The following is a 24,047-nucleotide window of genomic DNA, read 5'->3' on the forward strand; positions in this document are numbered from 1 at the left end:
CAGGATGAGAGGCAAACGCGCAGACTGGAGTACGAGTCTGAATATGTGTCAGAGGTGGAGCTGCTGTGAACGCAGATAATCTCAAGTTTAAACTTGGTGAGCAGAGCTAAAGAACCACAGACCCTCCGGCTGGGTGATGCTGAGAAAGAATATTTATGTTAGCTAACTGCATTTTGTAATAACTAGTAACTTCAGCATTTAGGTAAGCTATTTAACTAGTCTGTTGACCTCCTGAGATTTATCACGGTTTCCCAATTCCATACACACTAAAAAGCATACAATGTACTAATGTTAGGGAGGTTAATCTGTAAACTGTGATGGATGTTTATAACTTTCTTTTCTCTTCAAAACCTGTTTGACTAACTTGGGGATTAGGTATGAAATGAGAGGGGGCATTATAGTGAACATAGTGAAGCATTTAGCAGCTAAAGAGACATGTTTTTCTCAAGAGTTGGTGAAGCCCAAACCAGAGCTAGTGGTCAAAAAATAAAAATCTGTGAATGAAGTTTCAAGGGCTTGTTCCCTCGTGTGCCTTTTCTGCTGTGGTCCCAACATTAACAATACAGTAATCACCTCAAGTGTCACCATGTTTGGGGATTTTTACAATGTGCCGAATTAGAAATTCTCAAGGTATTCAGGTGTAAGCCAGGAATGACGGGGCCTGATCAGCTCCTTAGTGGCTACAACCTTCCATGTACACGCCAAGCACGCAAGTACACCATTAATGAAGCTCCCGCTGCAGCTGTTTGTCTATGGCCGTGCAGGGATAGTGTGTCCCTGGGATTCAACTGAGGGTGTGGTTCCTTTGCTCCGCCCATTCATGTCTCAACCAATGAGATTGTTTCTGCCTGTGGGGCAGCTCTGCCTTAGACCAAAACCTCACATCTCCTCCAAACGTGCTGTGCGTTACAGAGTGAGGGCTAAACTAAGCTAAGGCATTTCTCTGTTTAATTGCTCCCAAACAGTATTTGTCCATCAGTGTAGTGCTTTCTATTCCTCTAAGTGTCTAAATGAAGAGCTGTGGCTCTGTAGTGTATTCTGTTTGTGGCTTAAAGGTGCTCGGCTGAATGCTCTCTATTGCTCTAACATCCAACCAGTGCAGCTGTGGACAGTCAACAGACACTCCTGGGACAGCTGCTCTACAGCCATGAAGGGTACTGAAAACACTCACACACACACACACACACAAACTCACTGCTGAGTCATGTCTGAGATGACAACTGTGTGTGCTAGCCTCAAACTCTACAACTGTAGCCGCATGTGTGTGTGTGTGTGTGTGTTCAGCAGCTGGACAGTCGTGTGAATATATAAGTAATGTGTGATGTGTGTGGCCCCTCTAGGTGAGCAGGTAGCAGTAGAGGACGTAGAGCAGGGCCATGGCGGCACAGTAGAAGAGCAGGAAATCTGTGGACAGCAGCGAGGAGGAGGAAGAGGAGGACGAGGACGATGACGACGAAGGCGAGGAGTGGCGGGGGGACTGGTCCTCCGCCGTCTCCCCCCCCTCCACGGCCAGCAGGGCCGTCACACAGCGCAGCACAGCGGGCAGCTTGCACAGAAGCACATCAGAGCACACACACACGTCCCTCTGGACAGGACACAGGCAGGCGCGCACACACACACACACACACACACACACACACGGAAAATACAAGTAGTTATATTGTTATAACTATAAGACAAGAGAAGGACAAAGCAGAGTTAGGGTTGGACTGATATATGAGCCAGAATCTGGCATTTGATTGAAAATGTGATTCCCGTCAGGACAAAAAGCCTTCAAACACACACGTCAGTCCAGCCCTGACAGGAATAATATAGCAACACAACTGGGCTTAAAGCACATGAAAAATTCTGTTTCAACCAACTGCGCTTTTAAACAGTGAGCTGCTCTGAAGAAACAACATTAGATTCGGCCGTATCAAAATGTGCACGAGTTGGCTGGGCAGGAAGGAGAATGAGACATGGTCCTTACCTCAGGGACTCCCAGCTTGCGACAAGCAGCAATGAAGTTTTCCACGTTGAGTCGACACTTTGCTGAGCTCAGCTTTGGCTGAAAATAACATCAGGCAACCACATTTAGGTCACGCTGGAGTGAAGTTACTGCTTTGTTCGAACAGTTATCATTAGTTGGGATTAGGGTGTCATGCATTCTAAAATAGCTGCTGTTATTACCTCAGCTGCAGAGAAAAATATATTTGATGTTAGTATGAAGCCTCCCTATTTTCATTTGCTGTTGCAAATGAAAACTCAACATTTCCTCCATGGTTACGCGTTGACCACAACACTAATTAATGATGAGTCGTACTCACCACTCTGCTGCACTCAGTATCTCTTTTTAACATAACTAATGACTTTCAGCCACTTCCATTTATAAGCTACCACTGGTGAAAGTTGTCACTTTCTGCACAAATGTTTCACATTAAAAGCTGTTAGCGGCTCAAAAGTCAGAATCCCTCCTGTTCCTGGCAGGCTGTACATGTGGAACATATGCAGAAATGTTTGAGTTTCGCTGATAGAAACTTCACAGCTTAAAGTCTTACTATTTTTATTACATTATTATATTTGTTTATTTTTATTAGTAACCAGTCTTTATTTGTCTCTGCTGATCACACCCCTTGCTCTTATTTGAGACCGTTACTTGAAAACTGTCCTTTATTTATGGTGAATGTTGAAATGTACCAACATCATTTAACGTTATGTTCCATGCACACAAACTATTCATTTGAGAGAAAGTATTTTGGGAACATTCATTTGTGCACACAAACACCTTGAACACCAAGTTCAATCTGAGACTGTACAACAGTTGCCACAGGATAAAGGCCATAACTTTCTACTATTGAGTCAATAACTTAGTAGTTAATGTAGTGTAACAGTAGCACTAGTAGAGAAGAATCAAACTCAGCAAACAGACTCAGTAATGTCAGATACACAGAGATGTCTATCTAAAGCTTGCTAACATTAGCCACTATAAGCTACTGGTCAGACCTGTCCAAGTAAGGAATTAACTTTTCATTTGTAAGAGAGAGAATGTGTTATTTCTTCTTTTAAAAGTTACACAGCCTTTTTTTGAACCTGCAGTTACCAAATCAAGAATTTTATTGTTTAAACTATCCAACAAACGTGAGAAGAACACCATCACTGCTGTTTGGTGTCTTGATCCTTCTCAACAGAGGAACTGTGTGATCATTAAAAGGCAGAAGGACAGACTCACCACTGCTGGGGAGGGAATGTGGATGATTGACACAGAGCGTGGTCGAATCTGATTGACCAGCTGGCAGAGGGTGGTGCCGTTAGACAAGGCCTCGCCCAGATCCTCCGGCAGAGTGATCTTCAGCCGAGACTCCAAAGTCTGAGGAGGGAGACAGACAGCATTATGTTAGATTATTATTCTAGTCAGCATTAAAAAGCTTCTTACGCAGCATATATGCTGCAGAACTATTCAAACTAAAATAACGATGATGTTTTGCATATGTGTGTAGAAACATCACACAAATTCAATTCTATCTTTAAGCATCTCACATCTTCAAACTGTGAGAAGACGCCGATATAGAGTATGTGTGAGACTGTCACAGTTATTTAATTAACATAAACGTTTACAACACACACCACAGGGGTGTTTGAGGAGAAAATAAAAAGAGAACCTCCCTCACTATATATACTGTAGTTATGGTACATTTACTGAAAGCTACATTGCGGTCAGATGACCTTTGTTAGTCACAGGTCGTCTTACGTAGCTTTCAGTAAATCTTCAGGAGTTTCAGGTGAAATCAAAGTTGGAAAATCAAGAGTTTAATAAGGAATAATACATATGTTTGTCATCACCATATATTTTGGTTTTCATGTTAAATTTGAATTTGTTCATTACAACTTTAGGTTGTTTCTTACATTAGAGACTGGTCATGTCCTGCCCCACCTTTTGTTCTTTGGAGCGCAGGTAATGTGGGGTGTGACGGAACACTAAGCTCACGAGACAAGGTGATCCATGATATTGGGTTCAGGAGAACGAGACAAGATGTTATTTTAAAACTATTTTTAAGAAATGTATTTTATTCGCCTGAAAGTCACAAAATGCAAAACAATGCAGGTGCATTTTGAAATCTTGCTGACAGATTGTGCGTGTCTTGTCCGTCACTCAGTCAACGTTTCTTGTTTCCACTTGGTACCCGAAATGCTCCCACACAAAGTATTTATTTAAATGTGGCGGGGGCATCTTCTATGCTGATTTCACCCTCACAGTCTGTCATGCTGATATCACGAGACAGCTTTTCACCTCGACGAGACGTGGCACGAGATCTCATCACACCACTAGTTTTCTGTACATGTTTACCTTGCGTAGCTGTTTGATGTCTTGTCTCTCCTCTTTCGGAGAGCGCAACATCGTGCGAGACTCACTTCTGCCAGACTCACCAAGAGTAAAGATGGACCCTGACAAAAAGACAAAGACGTTGGAACATTTCTGCAGCACTGAGTGAAGGCGGAAAGGGTGTGCGTTGTGTTGTTTGTGTACCTGTGGGTCTGACGTTGCTGCGGGAGGACGTGCGGAACAGGAAGCTGTTGGGTTTCTGTGCCTGGCCGGGTGGAGGGGAAGTCTTCGGGGAGGACGGGACATCTGGCACAAACATTCAGCTCAATGTTACAGGTGTATGTAAGATGTAAGGAGATACGCTCATACTACACATTTGCATACCATTCAATTTATATGACATGAAAGGACAGACGTACAATGAGGATGGGGTTGAAAGCTCACGGAAGAGCAGCTAAGTGTGAACTTGTGTAAATATGGTCAGGCCACCGTTTAGAAGAGGGAAGTTTCACGATCAAAATAACACAGATAATACACTACTACTTCACCTTTTCATTCAACGTAAAGAGCAAAACTTCTGCAGTGCATCAGAGGACAAAGGACACCTTAGCTTTACTTCTACAAATCTAAACAAAGCATTTGATGCCAACCTTTGGTGCTGTAGCAGTTTTTTTTATATTCAGCTGGGGCACAGTTTGGCTGGTCCCTAAAGTACTGAGGTTCACTATCAAGCACTAGTAAGTTGGTCAGTGAAAATTCACTACAATTGCCGTTATTGACAGCAGAAAATACGTGAGGTGAAGAAAAGCCCAGAGCAGTGAAGGTGGTTGTGTGAAACACCTCTGTTGTATGTTCTTCTCTTTTCAAGTCCGTTATTGTTTCATCACTAACTGAACTTACCAAAGTAAGAAAGTGAGCCCTCTGGTATTACCTACATTTATGCAGAATTCATAAATGTCATAAAATGTGCTCTGACCTTAATCAAAGTCACTATATTAGCCAGATACAATCTATGTCTATATTTATTAAATAATGTTTGAACACCTTCACAAAGTACCTATAAAAAGAGACTACAAGTCAGACTTTCCTATCAATGTAAAATGAAACTGTAGTTAGTGGTTAGTTGAGCCTTGCTCTGAACAAACACGACAGCAAAAAGGTGGAAGAGAAGCCTTGGGTTCCAGGTAACCTGTCTAAATATCTCAGAGTCACTGAGGTTGTGATTAATGTCTCGGCAGTAAGAAAAAAAATAAAAATAAATGGTGATCATGGAAGGGCAACGCTAGAGGAGGAAAGCATGGCTCTCCCTTAAGATAGCCCAGCGACACTGTACATCTCAAATTGGCCTGAATGCTCCATTACGTCACCGGGACGAGGTTACGTGAAAACTTGATAGAAAACACAATATTTGTTTGCAAAACACTTTGGGTTAATAAAGCTAAACAAAATAATAGATCGCCAACCATAAAAGCATAAAAGCAAAGGTGACACATAAAGTATGGATCTTCATGCCACTGGGCCCGAACAACCATTACTCACTGAGGAAACAATGCACTCAAATGTAGAAAACCTTCAGCTACCTGTTAGTCATCTGATGCTCAATGCACAAAAATGGCCCTGAAAATAAAATGCGAATACATAAGAAAAGTAATGTTTCAGAATGTTAAGGTCAATCTTGGCCTCAAATCAAATGAGATTCTGTGACAGGAACTGAAAGGAGCCGTTCCTGAAATATCAATATAAGTGAACAGTTTTGAATAGGGAAATCCTGGCCAATGTGGAGAAGTGATCAACACATTTTGGTTCAGGTCACTGCTGTAAAATAAGGTTGAACTGGTTAGTAAAACTCCCTTTCTATTTGAGACAGATGTAGCTTTCCATTATTGTGACTTTTAAGAAGGTCAGAGCCCCAATTAATGACTAAATTATGGAAAAAAGTGCACAGGCTTCACTTACTATTTCTTGGCACTGTAGTTCAGAGTGGTGTTCTATGAACAAGCTGGCACTCAACACCAGCAAAACCAAAAAAACTAACTGACTACAGGAGGCACAGAGTGGACCCTGCCCCACTCTACATCAACGGGGATCGTGTGCAGAGGGTTTCCTCTTTCAATTTTCTTGGAACTCACATCCCAGAGGATCTGTCCTGGTCTACAAACACGACGGCGGTAAAAAAGACCCAGCAGCTTTTGAGAATGCTGGTGGCCTTCTACCACTCCATGATGGAAAGTGTACTGGTGTACTGCATCACAGTCTATATGCTGGCTGTTCAGCGGCAGACAGCAGATGTCTGCAGAGGGACTCCATCCCATCCTGGTCACCACCTGTTCAGTCTCCTGCCCTCTAGCAGACTGTACAGGTCTTCTCTAATTTCTTTTAAATGATTCTAACTCACTGATTACATTCCAGTGCAATATCTTTTTACCTACATTTTCTTAGAGCAATATTTTCACCATTACGCGACGTTAGTCACCAGTAAGTCGACTCATAAGGTAATGTGAATCGTTAGTTTTGTTGCTAAGGTTACACACAGTTGTATTTGCCTTGGGCACCGCTTCAGAAGTGTAGCGTTTCTCCGGTTCAGACCGGCAGAGGTGTTAGGAAACAATGATGGCTCAGTTGTATAATAACGTCACAGGTGTAAGTTGGCAAAACCCACAGCTTGAAACAGCAGCAATGCCTTCATCGGTCATGTTTACACTGTAAATATCAGTGGTTGTCATAGTGACTGAATCTGTCTGTGGGCGGGAAATAATAGCTTAGCTACAGCACCTCCTGCAATATGTAATAAAATTAAAATAATAATAAGCTACTGCATGTTTAGATTTAAATAATTTTAAAAACAAGTGTGTGTGTGTGTGTGTGTGTGTGTGTGTGTGTGTGTGTGTGTGTGTGTGTGTGTGTGTGTGTGTGTGTGTGTGTGTGTGGTACCTGTTCTGCTGCTGGAACGCTGTAGAAGTGTTGTACACACTGTGCTCATCTGGTCAGCGCTCTAATAAAAAAAGAAACTGTTAAAAATCTGATAAGATTTTCATCAACGGAGACACACGCTATGCGCATGCTGTGCATCTCTCAGCTGTATTTACTGAAGGAATAACGGCTGCTACTCACTGCACATCGCTGCCGAAGGCCTGAGTTAGAGCTGCTGTTCTCTGGAGATGCACCACTAGGGGGAGACAGACACTGACGTTTGCTCACTACAGAAAACCAACACTTCCCACACCCTCTAGCCTCCCTCCATTTGAGGAAATGGATGAATGAATGGATGTGAGTTTTACTTTTAAGTCACTTTATGTCACGTGTCTCTCTGCTGTCGCACTGCTGTATGTTTGATCTGTTCAACAGCCCTTACTTACGCCGAGCTACTTCCTGTCGATGGTGCGGTGGCTGCAAGACTTCCTGCTTTGGAGGATGACTTCAGCAAACTGCAAAATTAAGAGTTTTGGAGAGAGTATAATTAGATATGAGAAAGACAGAGAGCAGTTCCTTACTGTATGTGTGGAACACAAGCTGCTCTGAACAGGCCAACTTAGAAAACGCTCATGTTCAGGCTGTGTTCCAGTTTGAGAGTTACATTATGGTTGCTAATGTCATGTGACGTCTGTGTCCAAACCATTCATGCACTTCTCCCTTAATTAAGATGGCATCAAATGAATTTCAACCCTTTATGACAAACATTTCCCTCAAAATAAAATTTGATAATAAATGTAATCAGCACAGGTGAAAACATTGTGTATGTAAGGATTTACCTGGCCTTTTCTCTCTGCTGCTGCAGACGCTCTCTCTCCTGCCAGATGAACAGGGTGCCCGGCCTCTTCCGCTCCTCCAGCGTGGGGCTGGAGGGGGACAGGGGAGAGGATGAGGTTGATGATGGGGGGCCCACCACCACATCGAGGCTAGACCTAGAAAGGAAAAAGAATGAGGAAAAGAGTTAGAAGAAGACCAATGAGGCAAATAAGACAAAGTGAAATTCCACACATTTTTATCAGTTCATTTGGAGTCGCTGTTGCCTGATTTGGCTGATAAATATCCTGGGACGAATCTTCCTGTTATGTTCCCTGACTGAATACAAGTCAAAGAAGTCTTCAATTATATAAACAGAGTTTTTTATTTCAGAGCCTAGCTAAAATAAGCTGAAATTGCATTTGGTTCTGTAGGTCACCGGCTGTCAGTTACTAGGCATGAGCCTACAGGATTCAAAGCACTGAGGAGAGACAGAGCCAGACTAACTGGAATTTAGCCTTTAACTGTTCATTAGGGGAAACGGCCAAATGATACAAAAAGGAGCCCAACTTGTTACAGGCTACATGAAACCATTTTTACTAGCCCCGTCGAACAAACTTGATTAACAGCACAACACACACAGCACACAAGTTATGGCAGTTTTTGGGAAATGGGCCCTAGACCACCACCACACTGAAAACAGATTTTGTTCAAGTTGTAGTAAATATTTATCCATTTGGTTTTATGCATGACAATCCAAATATTCTATGTACCACATTGGGTGAAGATTGTACACTGACGAGGTTCCAGCCAGTCTGACAACTAAAAGTGAGAGCAGATAAAAGCTTAAGAATAGAAACTCAAAATAAAACAGCAGATTTGATAGATGTTTTATCTAGACATTTTATCTAGTAAAAGTCTGTTTACAAACTGTGTTTAGTTTCCATATTAGGTCCCTGTATTCTATTCTTAGAAGTCCCAAAGGAAGCGATGGAAGCCAAGATTTAGAACATCCGTTTGTTCAAGATACACGATGGTCGGAAGTGTTGTGTTTGTAGAGGCGATACAAGATTGTCCAACAGCTGAACTTGGTCTTCCTCCTCAAAAGTCAGAAACAACAGACTGGCAGTCCCGGTACCACATTGAAATCATGTACTGTATATGAGGCTTGTGGAGGGTCTGAGCGCTGAATAAATGTTAGTAATTTGGCCCGAGACCAGTTGATAAAACTCAAAGATTCAGAACAATGGTGCATGCTGCTTGTTCCTCCAGAGGCTGAGAACAATGGCCCTGCATCCCATATTAATATGTAGCCAAGGGGGCTGCTGGGAAATAAATCTCAACAATGTAGCTATCTTGGTTATGGAACAACAGAGCAGCATGATAAAAAGCCGCCTGCTGGGCTGCAGCACAAACAGGGCTGTGAATGTGGCTGCTGCCGACGACGACACTACATGGAAAGGAAAACATGGGGATTAAAAAAAAGGACGTTTTAATATAGGAGCCTGTGTCTGTAATCAGACTGCTATTTTGTTCCACGTCATTCCTTTAGGGCGGCACAGTGGTCTGGTGGATAGCCCTGTGGCCAAGACATGTGCCTAGGTTGACCCTAAATTGTCCTTAGGTGTGAGTGTGACTGGTTGTCTGTCTATGCGTAGCCCTGCGAAGGACTGGCAACGTGTCCAGGGTGTACCCCGCCTTTCGCCCGATGTCAGCTGAGATTGGCTCCAGCCCCCCCGACCCTGTACGCCAGATAAGCGGTTGACGATAGATAGATGGATGGTCATTCCTTTAGACTGATTTCATGCAATTTCTGTTTGACTTACAACATCTCATCCATGCTTGCCATCTGTAGCAATGTTTCATGGATGTAGCCTTTTTTCCTGCTGTGGCACAGAAAGGTGACGTCTCTATTCCTGATCCCCGCCTACAAAGTTTTGACTGGTCAAATGTTTTTCCAACTGGAGAAACAGTGGTCAATGGCTGCACTCCATTTAGCTGTGTCGATTTCATTTGCAAATTTATCGACCAATTGCTTCAGCACAGATATTACTGGCATCTCATTTTGCTCTTACACTCCCTCTGGCATGCTTTGTTTTAGATCAGCTTAATGTTGCCACATTGTAATAAAAGTAAAAACTGGGCGAGTCAGTGAGTGAAAACTGTAAACCTTCCAAGATAACGGCGCCCACAAGCACTCAACGGGCAGAGTTTGAGGGGCAGAGAGTGACTAACACTGTAAGTAATGGGAACTCTAGCCTATTGACTTTCCCAGCTCTTCAAATACGCTGTAAAGTGACCCTGTAAAACAAGGAAGGAAAAGAGAGAGAGAAACCTTGTCGGTCTTTGTAACTCTAGTAACCAGAAACCAACACACTGCTGAGCTTCGATGAAGAACACAGAAACCAGCTGAGTAGAATTAAAGGTGCTACGTAAATGCTGTTCAGATATCCTGGAATAACTTGGCACAAGAACTGTAAACAAACGAGACCTTGGAGGAGGTCATTACCGGTGTCAAACACCACTGGTGTTACGGAAAACTGAGGCACTTCTCATCAACCCTTGTTCTTCTGGTCCTTCCTCCCCCCTCACAGAAGAGGATTAACAAATTGGCAGTAATAGTTTTCGATCACCTATTACTCCTTTCACCATCTGAAACTCTGACATCCTTTGCTCTTCCAGTTTTATGCTGAAACACAATTTTCCTATTTTGAACTTTGAACTGATATTCCCGTTTTATCCTTTAAATCATTATGTAGCTTTGTGCTTTAAAGAGTCAGCGCACACAGTCTAAAGATCTGGCTTGGCACTACAGTACCAAGCTACATCCAGACAACACCTTGAGACTTCCAGCTGTGTTTTCACTCCATCTAAAATTCATCTGGAGTGACTCTGCAAACCAATATTCCTGTTTTGTGCTAAAATACGTGCTCTGGTTTATTCTGCTAAATAGTAGCACTGCCTTGCAAAGGGTATCTTTTACAGTAGGACTTACCTGCTTATTGTTGAGTCCTGGGTTTGGGGCAGTGAATAGCTCTCCTTTGGTTCCTGGAAATAAATGACACATTGAATAACTTCCCTGTTCTAAGATAACATATGAGGCAAGATGTTGAGCAACAAGAGGATCTGACACAATTGCTGATCGGTCTGAAAGAGTGGTACCAGAGAAGGTGCTGTGAGAGGAGGTGTGGGTGGATCTATCCTGATCTCCTCCTCCTCTGTCACGCTGCTGTCGATGAAGTCCACATGCTCAGCCTCTCCATTCACTGCAAAGAGAATGGAGAAGATTTTCTCTAAATGTGCTAACAAATCTACTATTTCTGAAACCTTTGTGGCTGGAAAAACAGAAACATACAGAACACGGTTCAACACGCTTCATTACATGAAGAACACTGAATTAGAGTAGGCATGTCCCTCCTCACCCTTGTTAGCTTCCAGAGGAGATCCATCCTCCTCTTCCTCCTCCTCCAGATTCCTCTGGTCTCTGCTGACCTCGGCCATGCGAAGGGAACGCTCTGAGAAGTCATCTGCTGACTGGACACACAGACAGACACGCAGATACAGTCACTGAGGCTTTTATATGTAGTCGATTGTTAACACCGTCGACGGGTAGGCTGTATTTGTTCTTTTATTTCTATTTGTTGTATTTCTTCTGTTAAATTTGGTGTTCTCGCTCTCACACTTCATCAGGGCAAAGAACTCTGAGGACCAAAAAAAAAAAATTGTTGCTCCACATAAAGATGGCCTAGGCTATAAGAAGATTGCGAAGACCCTGAAACTGAGCTGCAGCACGGTGGCCAAGACCACAAGACCATACAGCAGTACAGCCTGTCAGTGCTCAGACCATACACTGCATCAAACTGGTCTGCATGGCTGTCGTCCCAGAAGGAAGCCTCTTCTAAAGATGATGCACAAGAAAGCCCGGAAAACAGTTTGCTGAAGACAAGCAGACTAAGGACATGGATCACTGGAACCACGTCCTGTGGTCTGATGAGACCAAGATAAACTTATTTGGTTCAGATTGTGTCAAGCGTGAGTGGCAGCAACCAGGTGAGGAGGACAAAGACAAATGTGTCAAGCATGGTGTTGGGAGTGTCCTGGTCTGGGGCTGCATGAGTCCTGCCGGCACTATGGAGCTACAGTTCACTGAGGGAACCATGAATGCCAACATGTACTGTGACATACTGAAGCAGAGCATGATCCCCTCCCTTCAGAGACTGGGCCGCAGGGCAGTATTCCAACATGATAACGACCCCAAACACACCTCCAAGACGAGCACTGCCTCGCTAAAGAAGCTGAGGGTAAAGGTGATGGACTGGCCAAGCACGTCTCCAGACCTGAACCCCATTGAGCATCTGTGGAGCGTCCTTAAACGGAAGGTGGAGGAGCGCAAGGTCTCTAACATCCACCAGGTCTGTGATGTCATCATGGAGGAGTGGAAGAGGACTCCAGTGGCAACCTGTGAAGCTCTGCTGACCTCCATGCCCAAGAGGGTTAAGGAAGTGCTGGGAAATAACGGTGGCCACACAAAATATTGACACTTTGGGCCCAATTAGGACATTTTCACTTAGGGGTGACTTTTGTTGCCAGCGGTTTAGACATTAATGGCTGTGTGTTATTTTGAGGGGACAGCAAATTTACACTGTTCTACAAGCTGTACACTCACTACTTTACATTGTAGTCAAAGTGTCACTTCTTCAGTGTCACATGAAAAGATAGAATCAAATATTTATAATAAAGTGAGGGATGTACTCACTTTTGTGAGATACTGTATCACCACTCCTTCATTACATATTGTGGTTCATGTAATGTCATATTGCATTCACTCTCTGTTGGGGTCAAATATGTTGACCGTTTTGGCTCATCAGATATTATATGCAGCTTGAGTATGTTTACACCCTGTTTAACACAACCAACATATAATTTAGTCAGTCATGACACATGTTAGGGCAGTGTATAAATGACTGGGTGAGTGTCCAGTAGTTTTACCTCATTACCAGACCACCGTTTGCTGCCGCTGTCCACACTGTTGAACCCAGAATCTAGCCCTCCAAACTGACCTGTGAACAGCTCCTGGTCTGACAGACTGCAGGGAAACATGTAGAGCACACATTAGGATATGTTAAAACACACACACACACACACACACACACACAATTACAGAGCAGTCTTGTTGGCAGACTGTTTACATAGTGGTTCATTGGTCTAAAGGGCGGTGACTCATGTTTTTTCCTTCAGAGCTCTTCTGTCAAATATTCTCTCTGTCCTTGAAACTATCTATTTCATGGAAATAGCTCACTAGCTATCTAAAAGGGGTCCATTCAAGTTTATAAATATTTGATATCTCTGCTTCCTCTTAGTGAACATACCTTTAACTATCACCATCTATTATCCATTTCCCTATTCTACATTTACTGCACCACCTGCCATTCATCCTCTCTCCTCATGTTCACATTTTTCTTCCCCTCTTTACTCAAGTGCATATTGTGGAGGCAATTTTTTTCACAACTACGCTATATATATTATAATGTCTAGCTGCAATAATTGCCACCATCAATTACTCTTCATATGTCCAACTGTCACTTAAATTTTACAGTGACTGTCTCCATTGTGTTAATGTCGTAGTCAAGTGTGAACTAGCTCTTGTTCTGTAAAAGGCTTCTTTTTCCTGACTAATGGCAAGTGCAAATAAACTGTTACAAGTCACTGTCCATTACTGCAAATAAATAAATCAAAAGCAGAATAGTGTGGACAAAAGCATGGCCTCCCTTCTGACTCCACTGTCTCTGTATAAACTCTGTAAAGCCCGATGTATCTTTCCTGGAATAGTTCAACATTCTGGGAACATGCGTCTTTGGGTCTATCACAGGTTTTGCTATAGGTCTGTGAACAACTCGACTACGCAGAGCCTTGCCACTCGTGTACAGCTACAATATGCAGCATGTTAATTTCATGTATGTATGGGTGGGCTTTGTTGTTTTTATTTTGGGCAGAGCAACGGCAGCTGTTTCCCCTGACACCCAGTCTTTATGCCAAGCTAACCACAACCTGACTGCAGCACTGTACATACACTGACAGTGATCCTCTCATCTCACCTAAGAAACAAATGTGTTTTTACCCAGAAAGTTGAAACGGTGAAAGCATCCTCTACAGCTGAGCTGAAAAACAAGTCTGAAGCAATTCCATTGTGAAATAATCCTGTCAAATTAAAAGTATATAATCCCCCACTCTTAAATATTTTATTACTTGGCGTAAGATATTCTAGAAAATGCTTATTGTAGTTCTTTTCTGCTACTCCCTGACCATCTCCACCTTGCATTGCCTTTTCTTTTCTTAAACCCCTTCAGGTACTTGCTCCCTCCCTCCTGTCCTCCTCACCAGCTGTTAAATCCAGTGGGCCTCAGGTGTCTCTCCAGCTCCTCCTGGCTCCTCTTGCAGGCCTCCATGTTGAGGTACTTGAAGATGTGGTATTTGCCCTTGGAGCAGATCTGTGCAGGTGGCATCTGCAGCGGGTTGTTGTCTAGTGAGATGCTCTGGAGGTGCCGGAGGTGGCGGTAGCACAAGGGAACCTGGGAAATGCGGTTGCAGGACACATCGAGACGAACAAGGGGGAGCTCGGATATTTCTGGATGATGCAAAGGGAGGGTCATTTTATTAGTTATATAGTGTCATTTGGGCACTATTTCAACTTATTGGTACTTCACTATTCATGTTTTTACATACATTAATTAAAATCAGTGATGGTTTGGATAGTTCTAGTCATTGTTGACATGTAAAAGTAGAGATTGAATCCTATTAATCGTGCAGAATCACTTCATGGGGACAAAGACATTGCTGAGGAGTCCAGAGTTAGTCGGATTCATCAAAGAGCACAGAGAAAAGATGGACGTAAGCAATACAGCTGAGGTGGTCACAGTGGCAGGACCACTAGAGGAGGTTTGACTTTACCTTCAGGCAAAGAGGTGAGCTGGTTCCTCCTCAAGTTTAAGTCCCTCAGACACTCTAGCTGGCCGAGCTCTGCTGGTAAACACTGCAGCTCATTACAGCTGACATCCTGAGAGAGGAAGACACAGAAACAATAAAGTGATCCAAGACCAGTCATTGAAAACTGCAGAAGTTTGGTAAGTCCACTCACATGTTTAAGTACACCAGAAAAGGATCTGGAGACTTTTGCTTTAAACTCAGACTTTACATTTTTGATTATGACCAACAAGGAATTTGACTTTTTCCTCCCCCTTTTACCACAGAAAAGACTGATGTTTAAACTATAAGCTGTTGCTGACAGAGTTATAGCACAGAAAGATATTGCTGATGAGAGACAGTAATGTGTGTGAGTGTAAGTGCGTTATATCATACCAGCTGGCGGAGGTGTGTGAGGGCGTATATGGATGCAGGCAGTGAACACAGCTTGTTGTTGCTGACGATGAGCACTCGCAGGAGGGGAAGCTGAAACACCGAGGGGGGTAAACTGGACAGAAGATTACGACTGTGGAGAGAAGCATGTGCACACACACACGGAAGTCATTTAAGAGGTACATCCATCTGGGCCAGGTGCAAGGGTGCATTGGGTGTCAAAGACATAGTCACTGATACACTCTTGTTTAAAACCTCAATAAAAATCATTACATGCCTTATACATTTTCTTGCGGTAACAAGAGAGGGCATAATAAAATGTTAAAAATAGTCATGTTAATAGATTATATTAATCAACTAACAAAATGCAAAGTGAGTGAACAGAAAAATCTAAAGCATGTCAATATTTGGTGTGACTACCTTTTGTCTTCAAACACAATCATTAGTGAAACAGAAAAGCTGTGTAAGAGGAATACAACTGGGTGAGGAACAGCCAAACTCGGCTAACAAGGTGATGCTGCTGAACACGGGTTACTGTAAAAGTCACACAGCGTGGCAAGACTGAGCACAGGAGACACGAGGTAGCTATGCTGCATCAGCAAGCTCTCTCCCAGGCAGATATTTCAAAGCAGACAGGGGTTTCCAGATGTGCTGTCCAAAGAAACAGGCTACGATGAGGACCGTAGACGCAGTGGTCGGCCAAAGAAACTTGAAGCTGCAGCAGATGAAAGACACATCAGGCTTCCTTCCCTTCAATCTGAAGATGTACATCAGCTCAGAGCTGCACAAAACAGTGGGACTCTGGTACACCTACATCTACAGTCAGAAGTGACCTCTATGGAAGACTTGCGCCCAAGAAGCCTCATGGAAACAAGGCCAAGAGACTCTCACAGAGACACAGAAGTAGGGTGCAGAAAAATGGCAGCAGGTGCTCTGGACTGAGGAGTCAAATTTGAAATATCTGGCTGCAGAAGGCAGTTTGTTCAGTGAAGGGCTGGAGAGTGGTAGAACAATGAGTGTCTGCAGGCGGTCAAGCATGGTGGAGGTTCCGTGCTAGTCTGAGGCTGCATTTCTGCAGACAGAGTTAGGAATTTGGTCTGAATGGTCTCCTTAATACTGAGAAGTACAGCCAGATACTTCTTCATGCAGTCCCGTCAGGGATTATTCTGCAGCATGACAATGAGCCCAAACATTCAGCGCAAGTCATTAAAAACTATCTTCAGCTTAAAGAAGAACCAGGAGTCCTGGAAGTGATGGTGTGGCCCCCACAGAGCCCCAGAGTCTGGCTGGGATTACTTGAAGAGAGAGAAGCAGCTGAGGCTGCATAAATAGACAGAAGGACTGTGGGGAGTTCTCCAAGATGTTTGGGCCGACCTACCTGCTGAGGTCCTCCAAAAACTTTGTGCAAGTGTACCTAGAAGAACTGATGCTGTTTGAAGGCAAACGGTGGTCACACCAAATATTGATTTGACTTAGAGTTTTCTTCTGTTCACTCACTTTGTATTTTGTTAATTAATAAATAGAATCTGTTGACATGTCTAACCCCTGCCTGAAACTTTAGCACAGTACTGTACATTGAGTCTTTGTGATACAGTATATTCGCGTTGAATCTACACTTGCAGCCTGTTTTACCAGCCACCTGGAGGGCTGTTCTGGTCTCCTAGCAACAGTTAAATTAGTGCGTGAGTGTGAGGAGTGGTTCTGTTGTTGTAAGAACGTTTGGACGGGATTTGGACAGCCTCTTTTCATCTCCAGCATAAACAAACACTGAAGTTCAAATCCAGTTTTCAAACAACAGCTGCGCTTTAGAGGCGTCATGCACCTGCAAACTGCAAACTGTGAAAGTGATGTAAAGTGCTCACTGCTGCCTCTGCAGTGTGCCAAAGTCCAACTTTTAAAGAATTACATTTTATTAAAACTTGGGATTTATTCTTTCGAGTTTTTACAAACCAACTTGTTAAAGGCTGACCTACCGTACTTACCACAGTTCCTGTGCAATGTAAGATTATTACAAACAATGGGTACACTCACTAAAGTGATACTCATTAGTCGTTCCCAACCACCATGCCTGGAGACTAGTTGGATCCATGAAACTTGGCTACAGCAAGGCCACGAGGAAACAATATTATCCAGCTGAAAATGCTGAATAATATATTCCATAACTTTATAGGAGTCTTTGTTGACATTCCTCATCACACCCTGTTCCAAAAATTCTACAGATTTTAAATTAAAGTACTGTAAGATCAGTACAAGTTTATCATCACCACTTTCAACATTCAGCAGAACATGCAATATGTGGAAGGAAACCACCTAAGGGTTGCTGAGACATCTATCGATAGTTCTTGTTTATTTAGCAACCGCAATGAAATACAGACCAAATTAAGTTTGTGTGTAAATATGTTTTATGCTCACACACTCTTTCACTCTTGTGCCCTCTCTTTTCTTTCTCTTTATGAAGAGGCATGTGAGGCCACAAACTGCCTGCGTTAGGTAATGGGAAACCACATGCCATACTTTCATTTGAAAGTGTGGACAAGGGCGCCAGATTCATTTCAGACGTGGGGGGGGGGCCAAACTGCGAACAAAATACTGGAGCCGGTGTCAAGAAATGTAACAGCCCACTCACTAATGGTTAAAACTATAAATGTCACTACAATATTATAACCTACATTACAAACCGGGTCAGAGTGCACCTGATCTCTGCTCCTGCCAAGGCTGCAAAATGTAGATAAATAGGTATTCTTTTTGGGCATCAACATTGCATTTATGTGCATACTGTTGAAAAAAAAAAAAAAAAGACTCCCTGAGACCAAAGTTCTGCACTGTACTGTGAATACATTAAATGGGAGCATTATCCCAGTTAGTTACAGAGAAAAACAGGCAATGAAACTGTATGCCGACTTCAAATGAGGTGAGGTTTGTGTGTGGAAACACTTCAAACATGTCATTTACGACGGCGTCACCCAAATGTGTTGAGTAGCGGAACGAGACAAAACTAGACTGAAAGGAGAGTCCTTCTCCTCCCAGAGGTCACACTGTGCCACAGCAATAACTAACGCTATAGAGTGTTTACATGCAACCACTAAGAATTATGACCAATGAGCTACTGTTGAATGAACCGAGGTACATACCACACCATGAATTTTGTGCATGTAAGCCACAGTGCAATGAGAACCAGCAAACTGGCTCATCCAGTACTGTGCGCATGGTGTTGAGTTACCTGAGGTTGAGGTAGGTGAGGGCCTGGAGGTTGCCCAGGCTGGAGGACAGCGAACGCATCCCATTGTGGTAAAGGCTCAGCGTCTCCAGAGAGATGAACTGACAGAGCTCCTCCGGCAGCTCACACAGACGGTTCTTAGCCAGATCTGACAACACAGAAAATGACCAAACATTAGACGGATCCATCAGTTTGTCTAGTATTCATAGTGCTGCCACACAAAAAGGAAAATGAGATATTGGCTAGTGGAAACTAATGACTGAAAATTATATTTAAAGTTTCAAATATAAACTAAAATATAAACAGACACCTGGAATTACTTATTAAGGAATGGGAATCAGCAAAATAGCTCCTGAAAATGATTTTAATTCTTATTGGGCTGATTCAATATGCCTTGCAATATTGCTATTAGATATTCCAATTCTTCTTGTGATTTCTGGAGTAGAATTACTGGAAAGAAAAGGTTTCTTCTTCAAGTTGGGTGAAGCATGTTGTCATTTTCGCAAACAGACATCTGCACGGTTGTCCTGTTCTAAAAAGAAGCTCAGAACCTGTGAAGAAGTGAGTTTTGGAGCATCCTGGTGATCCAGCACGCCAACTCAAACTTCCCCACTTTGAACCAAGCTGTGCTCTTTTGTTACAGGTCATTCGCCTCTCCTTCCCCTCATGTTTCCTGTCCCTAACAACTGTCATATAATGGCAATATTCCATATAAAATAATATGACAAAGAATGAGAGCTTTTATCAATGCATGTCATAATTAACAAATCATTTTAACCCTTGATATCAACAGGACAAAGAATGGAGGTAAAAACAAAGATTTCCAAGGCAAAAAAAAGCGTGAGTAAAGAATAAGGTTAGTATAGTTATTCCATAACACTGGAATATTTACAGAGACAGATGTTTTAAAAATCCAAGCAGCAGAAGCTGAGAGATCCTGTCTTTTAGTACAAAGTATTGTCAAGCTGAATCCTAAAATTCCCATGATGCCACTTACTGCACTTTTTGTCACAGTTCTCTTGCCTTCAGATTGTAATGCAGCCTAGGCTTAACTATTAATGGAAATTTTATCGCCTTTGGTTTTATATTTGATGTATCCTTGTGCCATATGACAGCATCCACACTATTTACCAAAATTACCAAGCAAAAATTAACAGCTCCAAGAAGGGAACCCACACTGCAGGGACAACATCTTGGCAAGGCCAACACCCGTCCACTTCTGAACAAACTGGGTGAGCATTTCCAAAAATAGCTGCTGTTGGCTGCTTCCCAGTTTCCAGAGTTTCTGTATGTAGGCCATTCTCAACCATCTTGAAGGATACATGAACACCAGTCAATTATAATTTCAATTCAGAATAAAGATGAACCTTCCCAATCAAAGCATGGCACAGACACAGTTTCACAACATTTTCATTAGCCTAACTTAAGTCCCTCATTAGGAGACGTCTTTCAGTCTTTCTGCTTCTCCAGTTGGGCTTTAACCAAATAGTCTAACGAATGCATCAGGAAGCATTTCTCTTTCGGCAGGGTGAAACATCTTTCACTTTTACAAACTGACATCTGTGAATCAGTTCACTGAAGTGCACGGTTGCCCTTTTTAAGTGTAGCATCACGGTGATCCTCTGGTCTAAAAACATACACCGTGTACACTAACTGAAACTTCCGCACTTGGAATCAAGCTGTGCACTACATGTTACAGTCACCTACGACTCATACCTTGACTAGATGTCATACCTGTGAAATAATAATAAGAATATTAATAATCATACAATGGTCCCAGTTTTAGTAGAAATATTAAGTCATAATTGGGAGAAAAAATGTTTCTTTGATAAATGCAATGTGCTTCCTCACAGCTTTAACAAAAACTCAATTAACAGAAATTTATTCTGCTAATAGATACATTTTTTTAAGTAAGAACGTCCAACAATGTGAGCATTTGCTGCTTTTCTCTAGCTCAGTGGATCTCAAAGTGGGGTCCAGGGACCCCCTCAGGTTGCTGGCCTTCTGATGTAACAACACTCCATATGCTGTGAAGACTCCCTGAGCCACTTCTGAGTGATCCAAATCTCTCTCAAAAATGACACTCCACCCATATATTCTGTTTCACTTGGAAATACATCATATTACTGGAGATTAAGATGTTCTGCCATTTCACAGGGAATGTCATGCTCAGAAATAAGCAGACTGAGCTTGTCTATAAACATCTTTATTTTCTGTGCCTTTATTTTCTTTCATCTCTCCCTCAAACATCTTCTACCTTCCAAGCATTGCTTCTTCTACTCAAACCTCCACCTTTCCTAATGATGGTAATCACTGGGCGTGCTCAGTATTGACCCTGTCATCAACATTTCCTCTTCTTTACACAAATATCTGTATCATTTAAACTCCACATCAGGCTGCGTGCAGGATAAAAGAAATGTGAGCGTGCAGCAGACACAATAAAGCATCAATAGATTGTCTGTAGAGATGCAGTGATTCCAAAAAGCACCATTAGCTCTGAGCTTTCACTGGCAGCAGGATGAGACAGAAGTCCATCAATGGCAGACAGCCCAATGGCTGTTTATTGATTGCTGTTGGAAGCAGCAGGGCTGGAGGAGGAGGCACTTCCGCTCTTTGTTAGGGCTCCTATGGGGACTTTTATTGTGGATGATTTAACAGAGAAATTCAGAGAAAGAAAATCTATGACTTTTGTTCCTACACAGTTACATGGGTTAGTAACAATGGGACATGGTCCATTGAGTATCATTCAAAGATATGATGGACCCTGTGCAGCAGCTTTGTTAAGATATTTATTGTACAGAAAGCGTTAATGTGTTTTCCATTATCATCATATATTTTAGCATCCTGGATTCAGTTTTAGCTTCCATTTCCATGTAAAGTGTTATTTCTTTCTGCTCTGTATCGCTCTTCATTTAAGGCTTTCCTTGGAGGTCGCTAAATTTTTCTTCATCAACCTTAAAGCTGAAACAACTGTTCAAATAATTTGATCAGTTGATCAACAGAGAATGGATAGAAAAGCTATTACGATCATCGTTTAAGCAACAGAAATGCCTCACATTCATTATTTCCAGCATCTCAGCTTTTCTTTGTCCTATGTGACAGTAAAGTTAATGTTTTATGGTTTTAGAATGTAAAAGCAATCGGAAGACGTTTTAGGAGATTGATTCCCTGTTGTTGACATTTTATTACCAAATAATTTATAAAAAAAAATAATCAGCAGATTAATTAAAAGATTAAAATAATTGTTAGTTGCAGCCCTAATCAAGCTACAGAAACTACTGACCTAACAACCTATTTATTTGATAAAGCAGAACGAATACTTTGTTACTAAGCCATGTTAATGTAAGAGTGAACAAAGAAAGTGTTTCATTATCAGGACCATTAATAAAAACAGCCGTGTGTTCAATGTGTGTTTAGAGTGTGTGTGTTTTCTGTATATACAGTAAATGTGAGAGTGGCGAGATACAGTACAGTAGCTCTAAAGCCTCATCTCTCCCCTTCTTCACTGTCCCATAGCTGGAGGGGAGCTGTCTGAACAAAAGGTGGGGGTGGAAATAGTGTGTGTGTTTGTGTATGTGTGTGTCTGGGGGATGGAGAGGTTGTCTAGTCTCTGTATCCGTCGTTGCAAAAGAGAGCCAGATATCTCAGAGTTCCTGTACAGTTTAAAAAGGAACAGATGCTTTGGAACTTATTTTCTACTGCAAATTAACATATTTTCAGTACAATGTACACACACACACACACACACACACACACACACACACACACACACACACACACACCCCTAAACTTGGGCATCTTGTGATGGCTACATTAATTCAGTAAAAACTTAAGCTGTATCCTAAACTTCTTACCTTCACCTTAAAAACGCTTGCTTGACAGAGATGGCCCATATTTTGTCTTATTAAAGTACACATACACACTCTCTCTAACAGCTGAAAAGTCCAGGGCAGCCTTTCCCTGCTCTCTTTCTTTCCCCAGATTTCTGCCCAGATGTCTTGGTAGCTGTTGAAACAAAGCCAGGCTGACTCATTATGGGCATCATGGGAAAAGCATGTGCTGTGGAATGGGCCGTGAAACATCCAGTCTCTCACTGGCCTGCCGCGTTTCAGACTGCGGGACGCTGGCTTTAAACAGACATGCTCCATGGTCCACAGCCAACTCTGTCAGCTCAACAAAGCTGCATGAAGAGGAGGAGGGCCAACATGTCACGATGACAAGAACAGAGATCCTTTCCGGTCACAGAGCTGACTCACGCTGGTCCTTGCATTTTGTTTCTAATTTGTCAAGATCCGGCTGAGACAGTTCACTGCTGGTATTACAGTGGCTGTCAAATGTGTCTTGAGTGACCAATTAGATTTGCCTTCTGTGCTCGTTGATTTGATTTCTCTGTCCGGAGTAGAGAGACGACTGTGGCTATTTGGGATCTCACATCAGGTACACAGTTCGAAGCCTGGTTTCATATGACATAGGCAAATTAACAGTGGTTGAAGGTCTGTTAGTGAAGGCTGGGAAATACTTATTGTTATAGGCTCAATCTATGACCAAAAGACTTTTCTGACTGAAATGACCAAATGCCTACACACAGTACATTTGGCTTAAGTGGTTCAATGAACTTTGAAAAGATTTTCACGACAATTTGTCTATACCCATCAAATAATAAGCACGCAGGGGGCTGCCGTACTTGTGCAGGTTGTTGTAAGTCCCCAGCTCTTAAAGCACATTTAGTGTAGAGAGTAAATCACTCACTACTGACTAATGTATAATAATAATAATAATAATAATAATAATAATAATAATGATGAAAATGACGAGTCATCAGTTGAGAAGACCAGAGTCAATGCTCATTTTGCTCATTTCTTGTCTGTCTCAGTGTACACAGAGCAGGAGCAACAACATGGCAGGCTGTGAACTTTGCAATCCGAGACCAGCAGGACTTTTTTCTGTTCTCTGCTGCGACGCTCTCAGCTCCGGTGCTGACTGTCAATGAAGTCGGCTAAACTACTGTTGAACCGGACGCTGGTTCACTGTTAAGCACGAGTTTGAAGCCACAATTAATGATCTGGTTTCTTCAACTTTCACTCAGGAGCAAAAATCAGCCTTTAAACTAGAAAGACATAATGATTTGACATTTATCCTGCTAATTATGGATGTCGAATGAGGAATTTTTTTTTTTTATCGTGATAACAATTTGGCCATATTGCCCAGCTCTAGCTAGAACCACAATGCAGACTTTTATTTTGTGACTCCTCCACACCCTCATCCCCCATACAAGCCACTTTAAAGTCTCTGCTGACCTGGATTGACCCCTGTGGAGTTACCATGGTGACCATGCAGATTTTGTGACAGGCTTAAGAAAAGGGTCACCTACCATTAGCCTGGAGAAATGAGCTTGGTTAAAAAGAGAAAGCATGTACATGTGTATGTGTTTATGACAGGAACAACTTCCTCTTT

At 42.4% G+C, this 24,047-nt stretch overlaps 1 protein-coding gene across 2 annotated transcripts in view; it reads right to left on the reverse strand.

The window, feature by feature from the left end:
- lrch4 (leucine-rich repeats and calponin homology (CH) domain containing 4) overlaps positions 1–24,047 on the reverse strand; it is a 62,255-nt gene that overhangs the window by 12,140 nt on the left and 26,068 nt on the right. Inside the window, exons 2-18 of one of the 2 annotated variants that reach the window (XM_046064141.1) lie at positions 18,597–18,741; positions 15,380–15,509; positions 14,972–15,077; positions 14,402–14,648; positions 13,013–13,109; positions 11,446–11,557; positions 11,186–11,289; positions 11,019–11,071; positions 8,050–8,202; positions 7,657–7,725; positions 7,412–7,466; positions 7,232–7,292; positions 4,505–4,606; positions 4,325–4,422; positions 3,209–3,346; positions 1,970–2,047; positions 14–1,585 (exon numbers count right to left, since the gene is read on the reverse strand). In XM_046064141.1, the coding sequence (XP_045920097.1) occupies positions 1,337–1,585; positions 1,970–2,047; positions 3,209–3,346; positions 4,325–4,422; positions 4,505–4,606; positions 7,232–7,292; positions 7,412–7,466; positions 7,657–7,725; positions 8,050–8,202; positions 11,019–11,071; positions 11,186–11,289; positions 11,446–11,557; positions 13,013–13,109; positions 14,402–14,648; positions 14,972–15,077; positions 15,380–15,509; positions 18,597–18,741 (1,997 nt within the window). In that variant the 3' untranslated portion in view covers positions 14–1,336. Of the gene's footprint in view, positions 1–13; positions 1,586–1,969; positions 2,048–3,208; positions 3,347–4,324; positions 4,423–4,504; positions 4,607–7,231; positions 7,293–7,411; positions 7,467–7,656; positions 7,726–8,049; positions 8,203–11,018; positions 11,072–11,185; positions 11,290–11,445; positions 11,558–13,012; positions 13,110–14,401; positions 14,649–14,971; positions 15,078–15,379; positions 15,510–18,596; positions 18,742–24,047 lie in introns of those variants that run through there. The other variant, XM_046064142.1, reaches the window with a different exon arrangement.

This window comes from Micropterus dolomieu, linkage group LG12 (assembly GCF_021292245.1).
Source record: "Micropterus dolomieu isolate WLL.071019.BEF.003 ecotype Adirondacks linkage group LG12, ASM2129224v1, whole genome shotgun sequence".
Classification (NCBI taxonomy): Eukaryota; Metazoa; Chordata; class Actinopteri; order Centrarchiformes; family Centrarchidae; genus Micropterus; species Micropterus dolomieu.